General features: G+C 47.3%; 1 protein-coding gene across 3 annotated transcripts in view; it reads left to right on the top strand.

Moving 5' to 3' along the window:
• FAM184B (family with sequence similarity 184 member B) overlaps positions 1-18,311 on the top strand; it is a 69,052-nt gene that overhangs the window by 14,793 nt on the left and 35,948 nt on the right. For all 3 annotated transcript variants that reach the window (XM_081925560.1, XM_081925561.1, XM_081925559.1), the window contains exon 2: positions 15,122-15,868. In XM_081925560.1, coding sequence (XP_081781686.1) covers positions 15,122-15,868 — 747 coding nt within the window. The remainder of the gene's footprint in view (positions 1-15,121; positions 15,869-18,311) is intronic.

Genomic DNA, 18,311 nt, shown 5'->3' on the forward strand with positions numbered 1-18,311 from the left:
TTTCATTCAATATGCACCTTCGGGTGCAAGTAGATAAATAGGGACCACTTACCAGCGGGACTCTCTTATTCTTTCCATCTCTGGGCTAGCTAAGCAAACCTTCCTGATATCACTGGTAAAATCTGCTTCCACTTCCACCCATATTGACTTCACTATCCCTTAAATGGGCAGTCCACTGAGGTTTAGTGCATGGGTAGGCAAACTAAGGCCCGGGGGCCAAATCTGGCCCAATTGCCTTCTAAATCCGGCCCACAGACGGTCCGGGAATAAGCGCGTTTTTACATGAGTAGAATGTGTCCTTTTCTTTAAAATGCCTTTCTGGGTTATTTGTGGGGCATAGGAATTCGTTCATTCCCCCCCCCAAAAAAAAAATATAGTCCAGCCCTCAACAAGGTATGAGGGACAGTGGACCGGCCCCCTGCTGAAAAAGTTTGCTGACCCCTGGTTTAGTGCATCTATATATTTCACAGGACAGACAATCTGTTGCCCTACTTTTCATTCCTTTTGTGATTATCCCCTTGTGTGACCAGTAGAACAATGTAGGAAGTAAAACCTGAGCTTTGTGCATCTCAGGAATGCCAGGCCATGTAATCTTAGATAAGTGGGGTGAAAAAAAGAAAGAAAGAAAAATCCAGTAATGGCTAAAAAAAGAGAAAAGGTGAAATTAGGTTGTTGCTTTTAACTAGAGTATGTCATTTTTATAAAAGGACACCCCCCCCCCAAAGCTGGCATCTGACCTCCAGTTTCTCCAACTATATTTAAAGAACAATCCAGGCACTGGCAACAGAAAACTCAAGATAACAGTTACATTTTGGAAGGCTGAAAATGTTTTACTGCATCTATATAAATCCAGAACAAGCAGGGAAAACATATGGAATCTGCAGAAGTTTTAAGATTATTGTAATGGTTTCTAAGGGGTTGCTCGTGCGTAAGCAGGCACCTATCTCCCTGGCTGGGTGCAAACACCTGGCTGGGCTGCCAAAGTGAACTTTTTCTGTCCGGACCGCCGCTCATCCGTGGCTGACTCAGTCGCTGGCAGAATCCGTGAGTGGGCGTTTCTTAAACTTCTTCCAGCAAAGAAGCTCTTTGACGCCTAGTCTCCTCCTACTCTCTCTGCGCGAAAGCCTTCTGCACAAGGAGGGTGTGGGCAGCGGAGGACCCCTACTCTCCCCGCTGGTCCCAGGCAAGGAGTCATGGGACCGCCTCGCCACTTCCCCCACCTGCCCCCCTTCTCCACTGGTGCTACGCTGATTCTCTTCCCCAGAAGATGGGCTGCTTCTGCCGATCCCTGGACGCTCTCTGGAATCCCTCTGGCTTTTGCACTCTCCCTCCAGTACTGATGGCAGTTCCCTGACAATTATTTATAAAGCTTTAATGTGAATTTGTGTAATTGCTGCCAAGCTAGTAAATGAACACCAACCACTGTGGACTATGATTATGGACTGCGCCTTTAAGAGCAGTCTGAGCATGTAGGCAGATATTCAGTAGATGAAGCTTTCCTCATTGACTCATCTCGAGGTCAAGAAAATCCACGTGGTTACAGGTAGCAAGACCAGGAGGTTTGTGACTTCCAGGAGCTGAGTTACTTACTTGACATGGCCAGTGGGCTGCATTTGACATGGTGCATAATCAGAAGTTGTTCAGGTCAGATCGAAAGCGATCCCGTTTCCCACCAGGTACAGTGGTACCTCAGGTTACAGACGCTTTAGGTTACAGACTCTGCTAACCCAGAAATAGTACCTCTGGTTAAGAACTTTGCTTCAGGATGAGAACAGAAATTGCGTGGTGGCGGCCGCAGCGGGAGGCTCCATTAGCTAAAGTGGTACCTCAGGTTAAGAACAGTTTCAGGTTAAGAACGGACCTCCAGAATGAATTAAGTTCTTAACCTGAGGTACCACTGTATTTATGCATTACAAATACGAGTATTTCCATCCTACATTTCTACATTCAGCTTTGAAGATGGATTTTAAAACAATAAAATACAATAAAAACTAACAGCACATTCCCACGTTGGCCAAAAGATTCCTGCATTAGAAGTGGTTGGATTAGATGATATTTGTGGTCCCTTCCAACTCTCCAATTCTATGAGTCCATGAAATATACAGTGGTACCTCTACTTGCTTTCACTTCCGGTTACTGTACGTATCCTTCAGGATACGTAGGTGGCAAACCTGGAAGTATTTTTCCGGGTTTTGCCCCACGCACATGCACAGAAGTGCTCTACCACCACGCACGCATGTGCAGAAGCTGTCCCTCTGGTTGCAGAAACCTTGGGATCTGACTGGAGCTCCAGAACAGATCCCATCCGCAATCAGAGGTACCACTGTATACTCAGAGGTAAGCCCCATTAAGTTCAATATGACTTCTGGGTAAATGGTATATGTTGTTGTTGTTTAGTGGTGTCCGACTCTTTGTGACCCCCTGGACCAGAGCACGCCAGGCCCTCCTATCATCTACTGCCTCCCGCAGTTTGGTCAGACTCACATTTGTAGCTTCAAGAACATTGTCCAACCATCTCGTCCTCTGTCGTCCCCTTCTCCTTGTGCCCTCCATCTTTCCCAACATCAGGGTCTTTTCCAGGGAGTCTTCTCTTCTCATGAGGTGGCCAAAGTATTGGAGCCTCAGCTTCAGGATCTGTCCTTCCAGTGAGCACTCAGGGCTGATTTCCTTCAGAATGGAGAGGTTTGATCTTCTTGCAGTCCATGGGACTCTCAAGAGTCTCCTTGGTATATAAATGACTGCAATCCAGTTACTCAGTGGGGATTATTTCCAAGCAAACAAATGTTTTTGTTTTTAAAAAGTCAGAAAAGGATAGTATAAATGTTTACACACACATACACATACAAAAATTACAACACATACAAAAATGACACCTGTAATCTAGATGTTTCCCTTAAATTTCTATTAATCTCTTTGTTATATGTTGATTACTACTCATGCATGTTTGTCCTGCTGTTAGTTCCTGTTAGCTATTTTCCATATACATATCTGGAGAGAAAGGTTCGGTATAAATGAGATAGATCTCTGCCTGCTGCCTTCCAGAAAGCTTTCTCATTCTTTGGGTTTTCTCCTCTATTTTCTATCCTTCCTCACACCTTCTCATGACACCTTTTACACAGTTAATGAGTCTGGCTGCTGGAGCAGCTCTTTTAGTGCTGACGGCAGATTCCTGCAAGACTAATGGGACAGGAACAACAAACATAAATCAGGACATTTCTCCAAGAATCACTTAACATCTCTCTGCCCAGCCCCATCCACTGCATACTTTATGCTGCCAAGACGAACACATAACTCTTAGTACACGATTTAGCAGCAGGGAATGAACAGCCTCACCAAAGACTTTAAAAGTGTGTGTGCCTTTGCATGTGAGAATTCAGGAAGATTCAGATCTATCAGTGCTGGGTGCTTCTAGGCAGGATTTTAATCTGCACATGGGATTGTTGTTGTTTTTTTACTTGCTGGATTTTCCCTAGATAAGGTCCAGTATCTGACCAGCCCTTTCCTCATATTATTATCCTCATTTTCTTTATACAGTCATAAGGTAAAGGGACCCCTGACCATTAGGTCCAGTCGTGGCCGACTCTGGGGTTGCGGCGCTCATCTCGCTTTATTGGCTGAGGGAGCCGGCTTAAAGCTTCCAGGTCATGTGGCCAGCATGACTAAGCTGCTTCTAGGCGAACCAGAGCAGTGCACGGAAACGCCATTCACCTTCCCACCGGAGTGGTACCTATTTATCTACTTGCACTTTTTGGCATGCTTTCAAACTGCTAGGTTGGCAGGAGCAGGGATCGAGCAACAGGAGCTCACCCCGTCGCGGGGATTTAAACTGCCGACCTTTTGATCAACAAGTCTTAGGCTCTGTGGTTTAACCCACAGCGCCACCCGCATCCCACTTATACAGTCATACCTCAGGTTAAATGTGCTTCAGTTTTCTAGTTACTCTCCGCAGTGACCCAGAAGTAATGGAGCACGTTACTTCCAGGTTTTGCCGCTCATGCATGCACAGATGCTAAAAATGATGTCATGCACATGCGCAGAAGCGACAAAATGTGACACGCGCAGACACACAGTCACATCTTACATTCTATTCAGGATGTGAACGGGGCTCCGGAACGGATCCCATTCGCATCCAGAGGTACCGCTGTATTTCCAGGTATATGGTGATGCTCAAAAGAGCCAGCCATAGCATCAGAGCCTGCCCTGAAGTGTGACTTTGCCATTTGATAATGTGTCATGTTACAATTGTCAGGTGCCTGCCCCTCTCTCTGCCGAGCAGTAGCAAGAGCCATGGGGTCCCAGGCACCCACACAGGGTCTGTCTCCCTTTGGAGAATGGAATACACGGAGGAGACTGTCACGAAATATGGTTTATTCACCTATTTACACCTTCAGTCTGCATAGAGGGACTACAGATCTTACAGCATGGTCGTTTCAAGAGGGACTTGCCACCAGCTTCCCCCAAAATGGATCTCAGCTCTTCCTCCTGCTTCTCCTTCCCAGGACCCTTCCTTTAAAATGCCCTTTTTCTGTCCCCTCAAACACACACCCCATCACCTTGGTAACATCTGACTCCCCAGGCCAAAGGATTCCTCCTCAATGGCCTTTCAACACCTTTTGCCATGTTAACAGGTTTGCTCTTCACTAAGCCAGTCAGGCTGGTTTCCAGTGGCGTATACCAGTGGCATAGCGGGGATTAGGGGCTGTCACCCCGGGCACATTTGGGGGAGGGGGTGCTACCATGTGCCCCCACAACAGGCTCCCATCAGGCAGGCTCCGGCATGTGAAGTTGGGCTGCGGTGAGGGACAATGGGCTCCCTCTGTGCCCTGCCCCCCCTTGGGGATGCGCCCTGCGCATTTGCGCCAGGCACCGGAAACATGCGCTCCGGCACTGGCTTGTACTTAAATCTATATCCCCAAATCCTAGCATTTATTAATTTCTAGGGTTTGGGCAATTCCCCCTTAAGTCTATAACACCACTGTGTTTGTATAATGTGGTGTTTTAAAGATTTGTTTTTATATTGGCTGCATTCCGTATTTTTCTCCCCATAGGGCGCACGGGTCCATAGGACGCACCTAGTTTTGGGTGGGGGAAATAAAGAAAAAAAAAATCCCCCCCCAGGCGCGGGGCTGGGGCGGAGGAAGCCCGAGCTTCCCCTGACCCCAGCCGCCAGAACAGGCAGCTCTCCACAAGCCTTGGGAGACAGGCGCAACTTCCCGCCGTGCTCCCACGCCATGCGGATATCTGCCTGAAGCCCAAACCAGGTCGGGGAAGAGCGGGATGGCTGTCCCCCGAGCTTGTGAGGCTGTCCCCCCCGCTGTCCCCCGAGCTTGTGAGGCTGGCAGCAGGGAGAAGCGCGCTTCTCCCTGCCGCCAGACTCCAAACCAGGTCGGGGAACTGAAGCCCGGGGCCTGGTTTTGAGATGCAGGCTGCTATCCGCAAGCCTAAGGAGCCCGACGGGAACTCCCGCGGGCTCCCAAGGCTTGCAGAGAGCTTCCTGAAGCCTGCATTCGCCCCATAGGACACACACACATTTCCCCTTCATTTTTGGAGGGGAAAAAGTGCGTCCTATAGGGCGAAAAATACGGTATATATTTATTTCTATTAGCATTTTGGGGTTTTTTGGTATCTTTATTGAATACTGCTGTGGAAACATTTGTTGGGAAGTGGTTTGTACATTCTGAAACAAGGGGGATGGATGAATGAGACAGTATGGGGGAACCAGACAAACAAGTAGGATGAGTGCATCCAGAACGTACATCCTACCCGATTCTCAGTCAAGTCCAACACATCTTGCGGACTAGCGAGCTAAACACGGCTCAGGAGTCATGTACAGTGGTACCTCGGGTTACATATGCTTCAGGTTACATACTCTTCAGGTTACAGACTCCGCTAACCCAGAAATAGTACCTCGAGTTAAGAACTTTGCTTCAGGATGAGAACAGAAACCACGCAGCAGCGGCAGCGGGAGGCCCGATTAGCTAAAGTGGTACCTCATGTTAAGAACAGTTTCAGGTTAAGAACGGACCTCCAGAACGAATTAAGTTCTGAACCAGAGGTACCTCTGTATTGTTGATGCCTAGGACTAGGAAAGCAGTAAAGTTCTCACGTCACGATCTAGTATATGATTTATGAGTTGCATTCAACTGAGTGGGTTTGTGGACTGCCTTGGTTTCATCCTGGAGATAATTCTTAAAACCAACAGATCCCTTCTTGTGTGCCTGAGCAGAGAGGCTTCTAGAACAGATCCAGACAGACAAAAGATGACAAACCAGTGAAGGACACATTTTACAACACAGTAAAAAAACCAGAATTGAGACAGCAGCGAGAGAACAAAAGACAGTAAAAGCAGGATCCGTTTCTCCAAGTTGTTTTTAATGTTAAAAATGAAGTGAACTCATGAACCCCAGCTCAGGGGACTCATTCCTCGGCTTCAAGGAATAGATGCTATCATTTCTGCCTCTGTGCTAGCAAACTGCACTTCTAATTTTTTTTTTTTTTTTGACAGAATAAATAATAAGAATGTGTATGGGAAATTCGGCTGGTGCAGCCATTTCCCATCGCTGTGCTTCTGGTGCAGAAACGACAGGAAGTGTTCAGTGAAGGGCAGGTTGCATTGACTGAGGGGCAGGGAGGGCACAATGTCATCGCCAGCACAGCCCACTGGGCAGACAGGTTTAAACCTTCCCAACCCAGTAAGCACAAACTGGAAGAAAACAGCTGACTGCTTCTCAGCTGATCTGATGGTGTGTGGGGCAAGAAGCTTTAAACCCAGAAGTCAGGCCCTCACTACTATTCACCATATTGTTATGGATCATCTGAGTGAGAGATAGGCTTTCATCCTGCTTTAAATCTCGCTGCCCTGCGACTAGGGATGAAAATATCCCCCTTCTCAGCTGAGCTGAACAGGTTGGGGAGGGACACTGACTTGGCCCCATCCCCTACGGATCTGGCCCGGCCACTGCTGGAGTGTGACCCCATGAGCTTTCTTCCCAAGTAATCTCATCCTTCAGATGAAATGGCTTCTTGTCCCTTTCTAAACAAGAGCACCCCTGCCCAGGATCTGAACCATTGCTACTAATTGGCAACATGCAGAATTATTTAATTCCGTTTCCGCCAATTTGACAGCAGTCGTTGAATAATTGAGCAACATCTGGGTTCATTAGCGCTCCTCCAGGAGGAAGGATTATGGAAGACCGTTTTCTCTGGCTAAAAAGAAAAGAGAAGAGTTGATATTACAGTGGTGCCTCGGGTTACATACGCCTCAGGTTACAGACTCCGCTAACCCAGAAATAGTACCTCGGGTTAAGAACTTTGCTTCAGGATGAGAACAGAAATCGTGCTCCGGCGGTGCGGCAGCAGCAGGAGGCCCATAAGCTAAAGTGGTGCTTCAGGTTAAGAACAGTTTCAGGTCAAGAACAGACCTCCGGAACGAATTAAGTACGTAACCAGAGGTACCACTGTACATAGAAATCACAAGAAGTAATATGAAACTCCCTCATAGGAGTGTCTTAACAACCAATATAGCTTTAGGGTGTTTGTTTGCTCAGTTCCCAGAATATGTTTTGCTGTTGCATATTTATCTGGAATGTTCTCAGACACAGCACGGATACTCCTGTTATTTTTAAGACTGCAGTCTTCAAATATCACCAAGCAGTGAGCATGTGCCTGGCTTTTATTTTGATGCTGTTTGCTTAATGGACAGCAGCCATGTGGAATCTTAACTGCAGCAACACCACTTAGCATCAACCACCCAACCCCAGAGGGTGCACAGCCCGGTTTCAGCAGCTGCCCCATGACTCTTGAGCCGTCTTATGGGTAATTCCAGAAATTCTGCTCAACTCCCATGTACCCCTTCCATTATCTCACTTCTGCCCATGTGCGCATTGTGTATCATTATGTGTATTATTCCTGTCTCTGTTCTGTTCTCATTTGAGAAAGATAAAGTTTTTATTTGGTTTCCTGACTGGTGTGTCAAAAGCCTTCTATGGCATGTGCCCCCTTTAGGAAGGCATGTGTGGACTAGGACCAGGCAATATCTGGTTTCCTGCATCGCAATATATCACCAGCTAAACATTGTGATATATCACGATGTCTGAAAGAAGGATGGAGCTATGTAGAGACATTGGCTGGTTTCACAGTTTCCCCCTCATTGTGATTTTGCATAGCATACACATACATACATCATGATTTGCAATATATTGCCAGGTCAAAAATTATGAAACTGATATTGCGATATAGACTTCAAACCGGTTTTGGACGATATATCAATATATTGCCCAGTCCTAGTGTGGACATCTCTTGCTCTGCATGCAGAGACTTTTCAGATGTGTTTTTGTCTTCCTCCCTCAGCTCAGGGCTTATCCACCTTTCCTCTTCTTCTGTTGCTTCCCCCTTCCCCGGGGAAAACTGCTCTTGAGCATTCAGTCAGAGCAAACGGCAATTCAGAGAATACCATTTGTTCCAATCTACTGCTAAAGAGGTTTTCCCTCGGAAAGGGGAAAACCTCTTGGACCCCTGCCTAGAAAGCGTGCTTTTTAGATGCAGCCTGAGCAGAAGTGTGGACAAGCGCTCGGCCATGATTTGCATCAGTGCATAAAAAGGTAAAGGGACTCCTAACCATTAGGTCCAGTCGTGGCCAACTCTGGGGTTGCGGCGCTCATCTCGCTTTATTGGCCAAGGGAGCCGGCGTACAGCTTCCGGGTCATGTGGCCAGCATGACTAAGCCGCTTCTGGCGAACCAGAGCAGCACACGGAAATGCCGGTTACCTTCCCGCCGGAGCAGTACCAATTTATCTATTTGCACTTTGACGTGCTTTTGAACTGCTAAGTTGGCAGGAGCAGGGACTGAGCAACGGGAGCTCACCCCGTCATGGGGATTCAAACCGCCGACCTTCTGACCGGCAAGTCCTAGGCTCTGTGGTTTAACCCACAGCGCCACCCACATCGGTCCATAGGCAATATGAAAACCATCGTTGATGCCTGGAAGGGAAAGGAGAAGGGGAAATGGCTTCAAGGAGAGGAGACAGATAATTTTCACCACTATCTCTTGATGTGCGGTCTTGGTGTGTGCTTGTGTGCATAACCGGCTTGGCCTCAATACTCCTGGAGGCTGTCGTTTTTCTTGCGTATTCAAGTCAAGTAATATTAAGCCGTTTGCACGGATAGACTTAGCTGTTGCAGGTTGTAGACAGCAGGATTTTGGATCATTCTTAAACTTCATGCATCTTCCTCAACTGCCTGCAGACTCTCTAATGTGGTTTTTTTATTATTTAATAGCCACTCATTTTTCATAATTTATCTGTCCTGCTTTTAATAGTGTTTCATTTATTTATTTTTCACGTTGCTCCCATATTGTTTGATATAGCATATAACTACTTTTACAAATAAATAAGTAATGGGACCTACATGCATGGCTATATATATTGAGCCAGCCTGTTTAATTCATAGAATTGTAGAGGTGGAAGGTATCCCGAGGGTTATCTAGACTAACCTCCTGCAATGCATTAAACTTCATTCATCCCATTTGTTTGTCCTGCAGAGAAGAGAATGCACAAGCAGGGTCTGCTCCTCTGTAGGGCTATGCGATTAATTGCCATATTGTTGAAATAGCATTGTGATAAGTGTTTCAACAAGGCAGTATACAGTGGTACCTCAGGTTACAGACGCTTCAGGTTACAGACTCCGCTAACCCAGAAATAGTTCCCTGGGTTAAGAACTTTGCTTCAGGATGAGAACAGAAATTGTGTGGTGGCAGCGGGAGGCCCCATTAGCTAAAGTGGTGCTTCAGGTTAAGAACGGTTTCAGGTTAAGAATGGACCTCCAGAACGAATTAAGTACTTAACCCGAGGTACCACTGTACTGGTGAACAAAAGGTTGAGACTTGACAGCGTCCCAGGGGGTAGCTCTGCTAATGTTGTAAGCCAAAAATGGCTTATCTTCTGAGTTTAAGCCAATAAAACTCAGAGACAAGAGGAGTTAAGAGTCCATTGTTGTTTATTGCAAAGCAACTGGTTACAGTCAAATCTTTTTGCAAAACTGCAACCCCGCTCAAGGGCAGTAGTATTTATAACATTTCAAACAAAGGATTTCAATTTTCACTAATCATGTACATCATTACCTCATTTCTTGTTTAATACACATGCGCAATAAGCGTTAGCCATTTCTGTTGATTCAGCTCTGATTCCCACTGCTTGTTACATTGTGTTAGTATGCATGTTGGGAACCTGTGTTACATGTAGCCGTTTGCACCATGTAGCAACTTATGCTCCAGCTTATGAGCTGTATCTTTGGGATTCACATATGAGCTGTACTTCTGCACCAGTGGGTGGTGGCGGCAACATGCAAAACCATCAGTTTCATAAAGCAACAGGTTATCATAACTTCTCTATTAGAAGCACACTCAAGGATTTATAGGGGTTCACATTATCATATTTATTGTGGCCCTTTGGGCCACCACCACACTACTTCCTTACATTTAATGCTCTCTACCAACACAGGTGGTGCTGTGGGTTAAACCACAGAGCCTAGGACTTGCCGATCAGAAGGCCGGTGGTTCGAATCCCCGTGACAGGGTGAGCTCCCGTTGCTCGGTCGCTGCTCCTGCCAACCTAGCAGTTCGAAAGCACATCAAAGTGCAAGTAGATAAATAGGTACCGCTCCAGCAGAAAAATTGTTGGAATGAAATTTTATGGCTTTAGTAGAAATGTTATAAGGAGTTAAGCATAAATAAGTATTTTAGCAATAATGGAAAATAAGGTTAAAAATATGTTAAGATATCTATATGACAAAAAATAGAGAAAGATGGAAAGGAATTGCTGAAACAATTAACAGAAGTGGAATACAAAAAGGGAGGTGAGAGGAGGTCGATGAAACAAGGGAATGAAAGATAGAGTAATGAAATGGTATGATGTATGTTTTTTTTAAATGTTGTTTTGTTTTGTTTAATTTAGTGTGTTAAGGTTGTGTTTTGTACTGTTTATATTGTATTGTATTGTCTTTGTTTTTCTTTCTTTTGTTTTTTCTTCTCGTCTTCTTTCTTCTTTTTTCTTTCTTGTAAGTTTTAAAAGTAATAAATATTATTATTATTATTTTAAAAAAGAAAGCACATCAAAGTGCAAGTACAGTGGTGCCCCGCAAGACGAATGCCTCGCAAGACGAAAAACCCGCAAGACGAAAGGGTTTTTCGGTTTTTGCGATGCTTCGCTAGACGATTTTCCCTATGGGCTTGCTTCGCAAGACGAAAGCCCATAGGGAAATCTCCGGGGACCTCTTTTAAATGCTGGCGGTGGGGAGCAAAGCCTTCCCCCCCCCTCCGGACTTCAGAAGAGGTCCAGGAAGGCTGGCGGGGGCCGAAAGGCTTTGCTCCCCACCGCCAGCATTTTAAAAGCGGTCCGGGATAGCAGGGAAGCGCTTCCCGCTATCCCGGACGGCTTTTGAAGGCAGGCGGGGGGGAGCAAAGACTTTTGCCCCCCGCCAGCCTTCAGAAGAGGTCCAGGACCTCTTCTGAAGGCGGGCGGGGGGCAAAAGTCTTTGTCCCCCCTGCCTGCCTAACCGGGGGCTTTTAAATCGCCCCGGGACTGTCCGGGGCGATTTAAAAGCCCCCGGACGGCTTTTGAAGGCAGGCGGGGGGGAGCAAAGACATTTGCCCCCCGCCAGCCTTCAGAAGAGGTCCAGGACCTCTTCTGAAGGCTGGCGGGGGGCAAAAGTCTTTGCTCCCCCCTGCCTGCCTAACCGGGAGAGCGGAAAAGGCAGCGCTGCCTTCCCGCTCTCCCGGAAAGGCAGGCAGGGGGGAGCAAAGACTTTTGTCCCCCGCCCGCCTTTGGAAGAGGTCCAGGACCTCTTCCGAAGGTGGGTGGGGGGCAAAAGTCTTTGTCCCCCCTGCCTGCCTAACCAGGGGCTTTTAAATCGCCCCGGGACTGTCCGGAGCGATTTAAAAGCCCCCGGACGGCTTTTGAAGGCAGGCAGGGGGGAGCAAAGACTTTTGCCCCCCGCCAGCCTTCAGAAGAGGTCGGGGGACAGACTGTCCCCGGACCTGGTCTGAAGGCGGTTTCCATAGGAACGCATTAATTGATTTTTAATGCATTCCTATGGGAAACCGTGCTTCGCAAGACGAAAAACTCGCAAGACGAAAAGACTTGCGGAACGAATTAATTTCGTCTTGCGAGGCACCACTGTAGATAAATAGGTACCGCTCCAGCGGGAAGGTAAACGGCGTTTCTGTGCACTGCTCTGGTTCGCCAGAAGCGGCTTAGTCATGCTGGCCACATGACCCGGAAGCTGTACACCGGCTCCCTCAGCCAATAAAGCGAGATGAGCGCCGCAACCCCAGAGTCGTCCGCGACTGGACCTAATGGTCAGGGGTCCCTTTACCTTTACCACCACAGGGAGCCTTGCCAAGGCCCTCTGATGCTGCAGGGAAGCGCGGTTCACCCTCCGCCATTGCAGGGAGGTACAGCAGGACCCTCTGCCACCGCGGGAAGGCACAACAAAGCCTTCTGCTGCTGGGGGGAAGCGCAGTGCGCCCTTCTCCTCTGTGGTGAGGCATGGCAAGGCCTTCTGCTGCTGCAAGGAATTGTGACTCACCCTCTGCCACTGCGGGGAGTTATAGCGGGACCCTCTGCCGCCGTGAGGAGACCCAGCAAGGCCCTCCCCGCCGCAGATATATTTCACGACGTATCGTGATATTTAGGCTGGTGATATATTGTGATGTTGAAAACCAGATATTGGCCAGCCCTATTCCTGTAGCAGTGTTAGTGGGGATTTTTTGGGGGTGGGGATTTTTCCCTTCTACCAGACCATGCAGCCCTGCAGAGGAAAAAAATGCTGCTGGGAGAATCGGGGGGGGGGGGGTCTTCAGGGTATCAGGGGAACAAATGATGCTTCTTTTGCCTACTTCTCTACCCCACCAAACACCTGATGCACACAACAGCAAAAAAGACGCACTTTTTACCACTGTGCTGCTGGGCTAATCAGATGTTTGGTGTGGGTAGTGCGGCAGGAAAAGACGCAAAAGGCCCAGCTAATTTCAAACGCCGCCCCAAATAAATTTATGTGTGCTTGATGCAGGTGAGTAGGACCAGTGCTTTTTTTGGGGGGGACGGGACACAGGAGTATGCACACCCCTAAACATTTTGTGGATCTAGGTTTGGCCTCACTGAGGGGCAGCATTTCAATAGGAGTAGGAAAATGAGAGTACCCCTAAACATTTTTAAAGGGAAAAAAGCACTGTGTAGGACCCTATAGCCATCTGTAACGTCTGTGTCACTGATGAGAAATCTGTGAAAACAGAGGAATGGCATCATTCTCATGGCTTGGCAGAACCAACAGCTTAAGCTTGCTAAATTTTCAGTGTCCCCACACTGTGGTTAATCTTTGTGGGGGTATGGCTGGCTATTATTCTGGTCCCTATTTCCATGCCTTACACATAACCAGAAGGAAGTAATCTGCCACATACATTTGAAGAAAAAGCTTAAATGGTTTTGCCTCTGAGCATTCATTAGAAACATCTCATTTGCTCCCCACCCCCATTCCCAATCTTTACTAGTGGCCCTTGCCCTTTTTGCCTATTAATCCCTTCCGTTGTCTCCGCTTGGGGCACACAAGTGTCCCTGAACTTTTAAAAAATGCATAAACTGCAATGCAAACCATGTTTTGTTGGAAGTAAATCCAATCCCCACACAGTAGAGAGGCCCAACTGGCTTGGACCAGAAATTTAGTGGCACCAACCCTGTGCTGCAGACAACTCTTCTAGCAGAGATTTGACATCCTTTAGACTTTCAGGCATCTCTTCAAGATTTTTAAAATGCAAACAGGCCTACGCAACTGTGCATTCCATCATTCGAACAACAAAATGCTTCTATATTGCTGTTGTGGCAATCACACAGGGTCCGGACATTCACCGTCTATTAATCCCTGTGTCACCACTTTATTTCTCACTGCCACCACCCAAGCCCTACCTGGGACAATACTGAGTCCAGTCAGGGTTAAATTGGAACATAAACTTCTGTTTATTTATTGCAGTTTAACAAGCAGGTGGTTTCATAAACGGTATCGGGCAGTTACAATCATGGGGTGCCTATCCAGACCTATAACTTCCGCTACCTGCTCTCACTCACTAAACCACCTCTCAGATATCTACTTGTCTGCCTAGCTCCTAACTGTTCCTGACTCAGCTTCTTTCGCTACACTAACTCTACCTACCCACAGACTCTATCCCAATTCACTCCCACACCAACCAACCCCCAATGAACTCTCTCCCTTCACCCCTCCCAGAGCTGGTTTTATAGTCCCTCTGACTCCACCCCTGGGTTCTGATTGGGTAACCTGTTTAACTATTTCACCTCCAGCACTCTCATATGTTAATGTCACAGCTGTATACTATCTTGATACTTTATGAGAGGACAGTATCTAAACACTTTTTAAAATAAATAAAGATAAATTTGGTTGAGTAGAGGTTGCTCCCAGTCAAGTGTGCTCAGGACTACTTAGAAGTAAAACCATGGAACCTTCACTATAATATATTAACAGGTCACCCCCCTCCCTATTATGTGTCAGTTTGCATTTCTTGGTGCAGAAAGTATTGATCTAATGTGTGGAGATTTTTCCTATTCTGATTAATACAAGAGGATTCTAGAAGCTACTAGAAGTTTCTCTGTGTGAGAGAAGCAGGTAGAAGCTTCATGACTGTTTGGGTTATACCTTTTGGGAAGCTGGTTTGAACTGGTTCTCTTATCCCTTCCAATTAAGGCCATGCTGACCATAAATATAGGCCAGAAGGAGCCTGGGTCTCTCTCTCTCTCTCTCTCTCTCTCTCTCTCTCTCTCTCTCTCTCTCTCTCCTCCCCCCCCCCCTTCTGGTGTGGTGTTCTGTACATAGTGTTAAGGTTTAGTCTTGTTATAAGTTTGTAAGTTTTTGTAAGTGCTACAACTGGATTTTTATGGACTGTGCCAATCCTGAATGTTTTTGGCTTTGTGATCACTACGCTCATTCGCCTACAGCACAAGTAAAGCTCTGCTGCATGAAGTACTCTTGCCTCTGGTCTATTTTTGGGAACTCTTCTATGTGTTTAAGTTTTTCCTCCACACGTATGACATTACGTTGTTCTTTCCTTTTGTGTACATAGGTGATCTATGCCTTGAACACTAAAAACGATGAGTATGAGGCCAGCATCCAAGCTCTCAAAGAGGCCCACCAAGAAGAGGTTCAGCACATCCTCGATGAGACAAGGGAAACTCTCCTCCAGTACGAAAGCAAAGTGGAGGAAGCAGAGGCGCTCCAGAAGCACATCCAGACCCTCGAAGAAACTTTGGAAAAACACAGGAGGCTGAAAGAGGTGGTACCTTCAGAATTCACCATGTGCAAAAGGCAGAGGGAGCCACAAAGAGAGGACAATCCAGTAGATGAGAAGGTGGTCCTCCCCAAGCAGATGGCACACTCGAAGCTCAGCTTCGAAAATGGAATCCAGTCTTCAAGTGAGGAATCCAATGAGCTTGTCAACAAACATTGGGCATTTGCAGGAGACATGCTGGATTGCAAGGAGGAGTTAAGCGAAATGGCCGGCGTGGAAACACAGGCAGCACACCTCAAGTGGGAGAACCAGAAACTCGCCAGTGAATTTGCCGAGAAAGTCAGGCAGCTCCAAGCCTCCCACGAGAGGGAGAAAGAAACTTGGAGAAAGACCATGCAGCAGTCCCTGGCCGATTCATACAAAGAATGGCAGCAAAGGGAACTGGAGCAGAGGAAAAATTACGAGGCCCGAGAAGCTGCCTCCCAGCAGCAGGTGAAGAAACTGGAGGCTGACCTGGTGGCAAAAGGCCAGCGAATCTGTGAAATGAATAAGTGTTGCCAGAAGCAGAAGGAGAAGATGCAGGTAGGACCATAACACTAGGTAAAGGTAAAGGTACCCCTGCCCATACGGGCCAGTCGTGTCCGACTCTAGGGTTGTGCGCCCATCTCACTTAAGAGGCCGGGGGCCAGCGCTGTCTGGAGACACTTCCGGGTCATGTGGCCAGCATGACGAAGCTGCTCTGGTGAGCCAGCACCAGCGCAGCACATGGAAATGCCGTTTACCTTCCCGCTATAAAGCGGTACCTATTTATCTACTTGCACTTAGGGGTGCTTTCGAACTGCTAGGTGGGCAGGAGCTGGGACCGAATTACGGGAGCTCACCCCGCTGCAGGGATTCGAACTGCCGACCATGCGATCGGCAAGCCCTAGGCGCTGAGGTTTTACCCACAGTGCCACCCTGCTGCATAGTCTTTCTCCAACGCTAGAGCAAGTGACAAAGCTTTTTATTGCTTTGCACCTTGAGTCGTCAAGTCATCAGCATGCTTCTAAATCTATGAAACGAGTTCCTGGCAGCCAAGAATGGCCAACAGCGAAAATTCATGAGGGGGCTGTGTGTAGCTCTCACCAGAGCCATTCAAAGCAAATGGCTGCCGTTTAGGGAAAATATATATAAAATACTACATTTGAGGAGACCAATACAGTGGTACCTCGGGTTAAGAAATTAATTCGTTCTGGAGGTCTGTTCTTAACCTGAAACTGTTCTTCACCTGAAGCACCACTTTAGCTAATGGGGCCTCCTGCTGCCGCTGTGCTACCGGAGCACAATTTCTGTTCTTATCCTAAAGCAAAGTTCTTAACCCGAGGTAATATTTCTGGGTTAGCGGAGTCTGTAACCTGAAGCATATGTAACCTGAAGCGTATGTAGCCCAAGGTGCCACTGTATAGCAAAGGCAAAGCTTGTACACCGTTCATAACACTGGTTGTCTTAACCTGAGCTTTGATTTCCCTTTCTGAAGGGGGCAGTTTTTTAAAAGTTCTCTCCCCCACCAAAAGAAAACTGATGGAGCTGAGCTAAGGTGGCAACGCAGAGCCAATTCCCGTGGCGGCACCTGACACCTTTGGGTTTCGTCATACCATCAGGATCCATCAGAACTGGCACCCATCCAGTGCCCTTTGCAGTGGGTGACTGAGAGCCGCCATTTTAATGCCTCACAAGTGCCCCACTGGGCATCCCAAGGCATTGTGGGAAATTAAAAACAGCAGCTTGTAGCAACAGTTTGCTGCTGTTGGGTAAGCACACAGCCAGGGGAGCAGCAGAATGGGGTCCCCTGGAACCCATTGCTGTCCATGGCTGCCTCCATCCTAAACGCGTCTTCTGGATTGTGAGGGGCATGTTCTCTCCTGTGGTCAGTGTGAGGTAACAGGAGGCTGGACCTCAGTTTGTCCATCAGAGGCAATGGGCAGGCAGGGGGCAGGAGATGGATGGAAGGAAAAGCTGTAAGCTCCTACTCTTTGCTATCCCATTCATCTTCTTCATCTATGACTGTTGTAGCACGAGGAGTTGGGAGCCGAACCAGGACAGCTTCTCTGCTAGATTAGAAAGTGCAGCCAAGCTACGTTTTAATGTGTGTAACTTGTAATTGCCTCTCCCTTTTTTACTCTTAGCAATTATTGGCATGCCAAATTGGACAACCTTTACAGGAAACGCGGCACAAGGGGAAGGCAGGTTTATCTCATCCCTCTCCGGAGTTATTGGAATCAGTAATCCCCTATGCAGCTAGAATGACATGGGGGGGGATTCCTACTGGTGCCAATGGGAAGGTTTTTTCCTAAGAATTGTAGCCAAATTAGGATGGGGACTGGAATTTTCATCTGATCATGCTGTGGAGGGAAGAAGTAAGCCTACATGTTGCATTTCTGTCACACCTATTGATAAAAGCTCGTTTGTTTTCAAAGAAGAGTTACCGTATTTTTCGCTCTACAAGATGCATCAGACCATAAGACGCACCTAGTTTGTGGAGGAGGAAAACAAGAAAAAAAATATTCTGAATCCCAGAAGCCAGAACAGCAAGAGGGATCGCTGCGCAGTGAAAGCAGCAATCCCTCTTGCTGTTTTGGCTTCTGGGATAGCCGTGTGAAGCCTGCATTCACCCCATAAGACGCACACACATTTCCCCTTACTTTTTAGGAGGGAAAAGGTGCATCTTACAGAGCGAAAAAGACGGTAACTACAAGCTGCACATTAAGAGTAATGTGTAGTTTGGCACTGGCTGGGCGCATGAGCTTGTAGTAAGTGGGGTTTGAAAAATGGATGGGAATCTACATTCTTTTCCACCTGCAAAGCTTTACGGGCTCGATTTAAATGATGTGGTGCTGGGCACTACCTGTTTTTGTTTCATCAGGACCTCATTCGCTATCCATGGGGTTAGCACACCACAAGCAGCACTCAGCTGGACTCCAGATCTCTCGAGTGGTGATACGGCATGCCTGGTGGCTCAGGGTCTGGTTTTAAATTAGAGGCTGGG

Source organism: Podarcis melisellensis, assembly GCF_964234715.1.
Source record: "Podarcis melisellensis genome assembly, chromosome: 9".
Classification (NCBI taxonomy): domain Eukaryota; kingdom Metazoa; phylum Chordata; class Lepidosauria; order Squamata; family Lacertidae; genus Podarcis; species Podarcis melisellensis.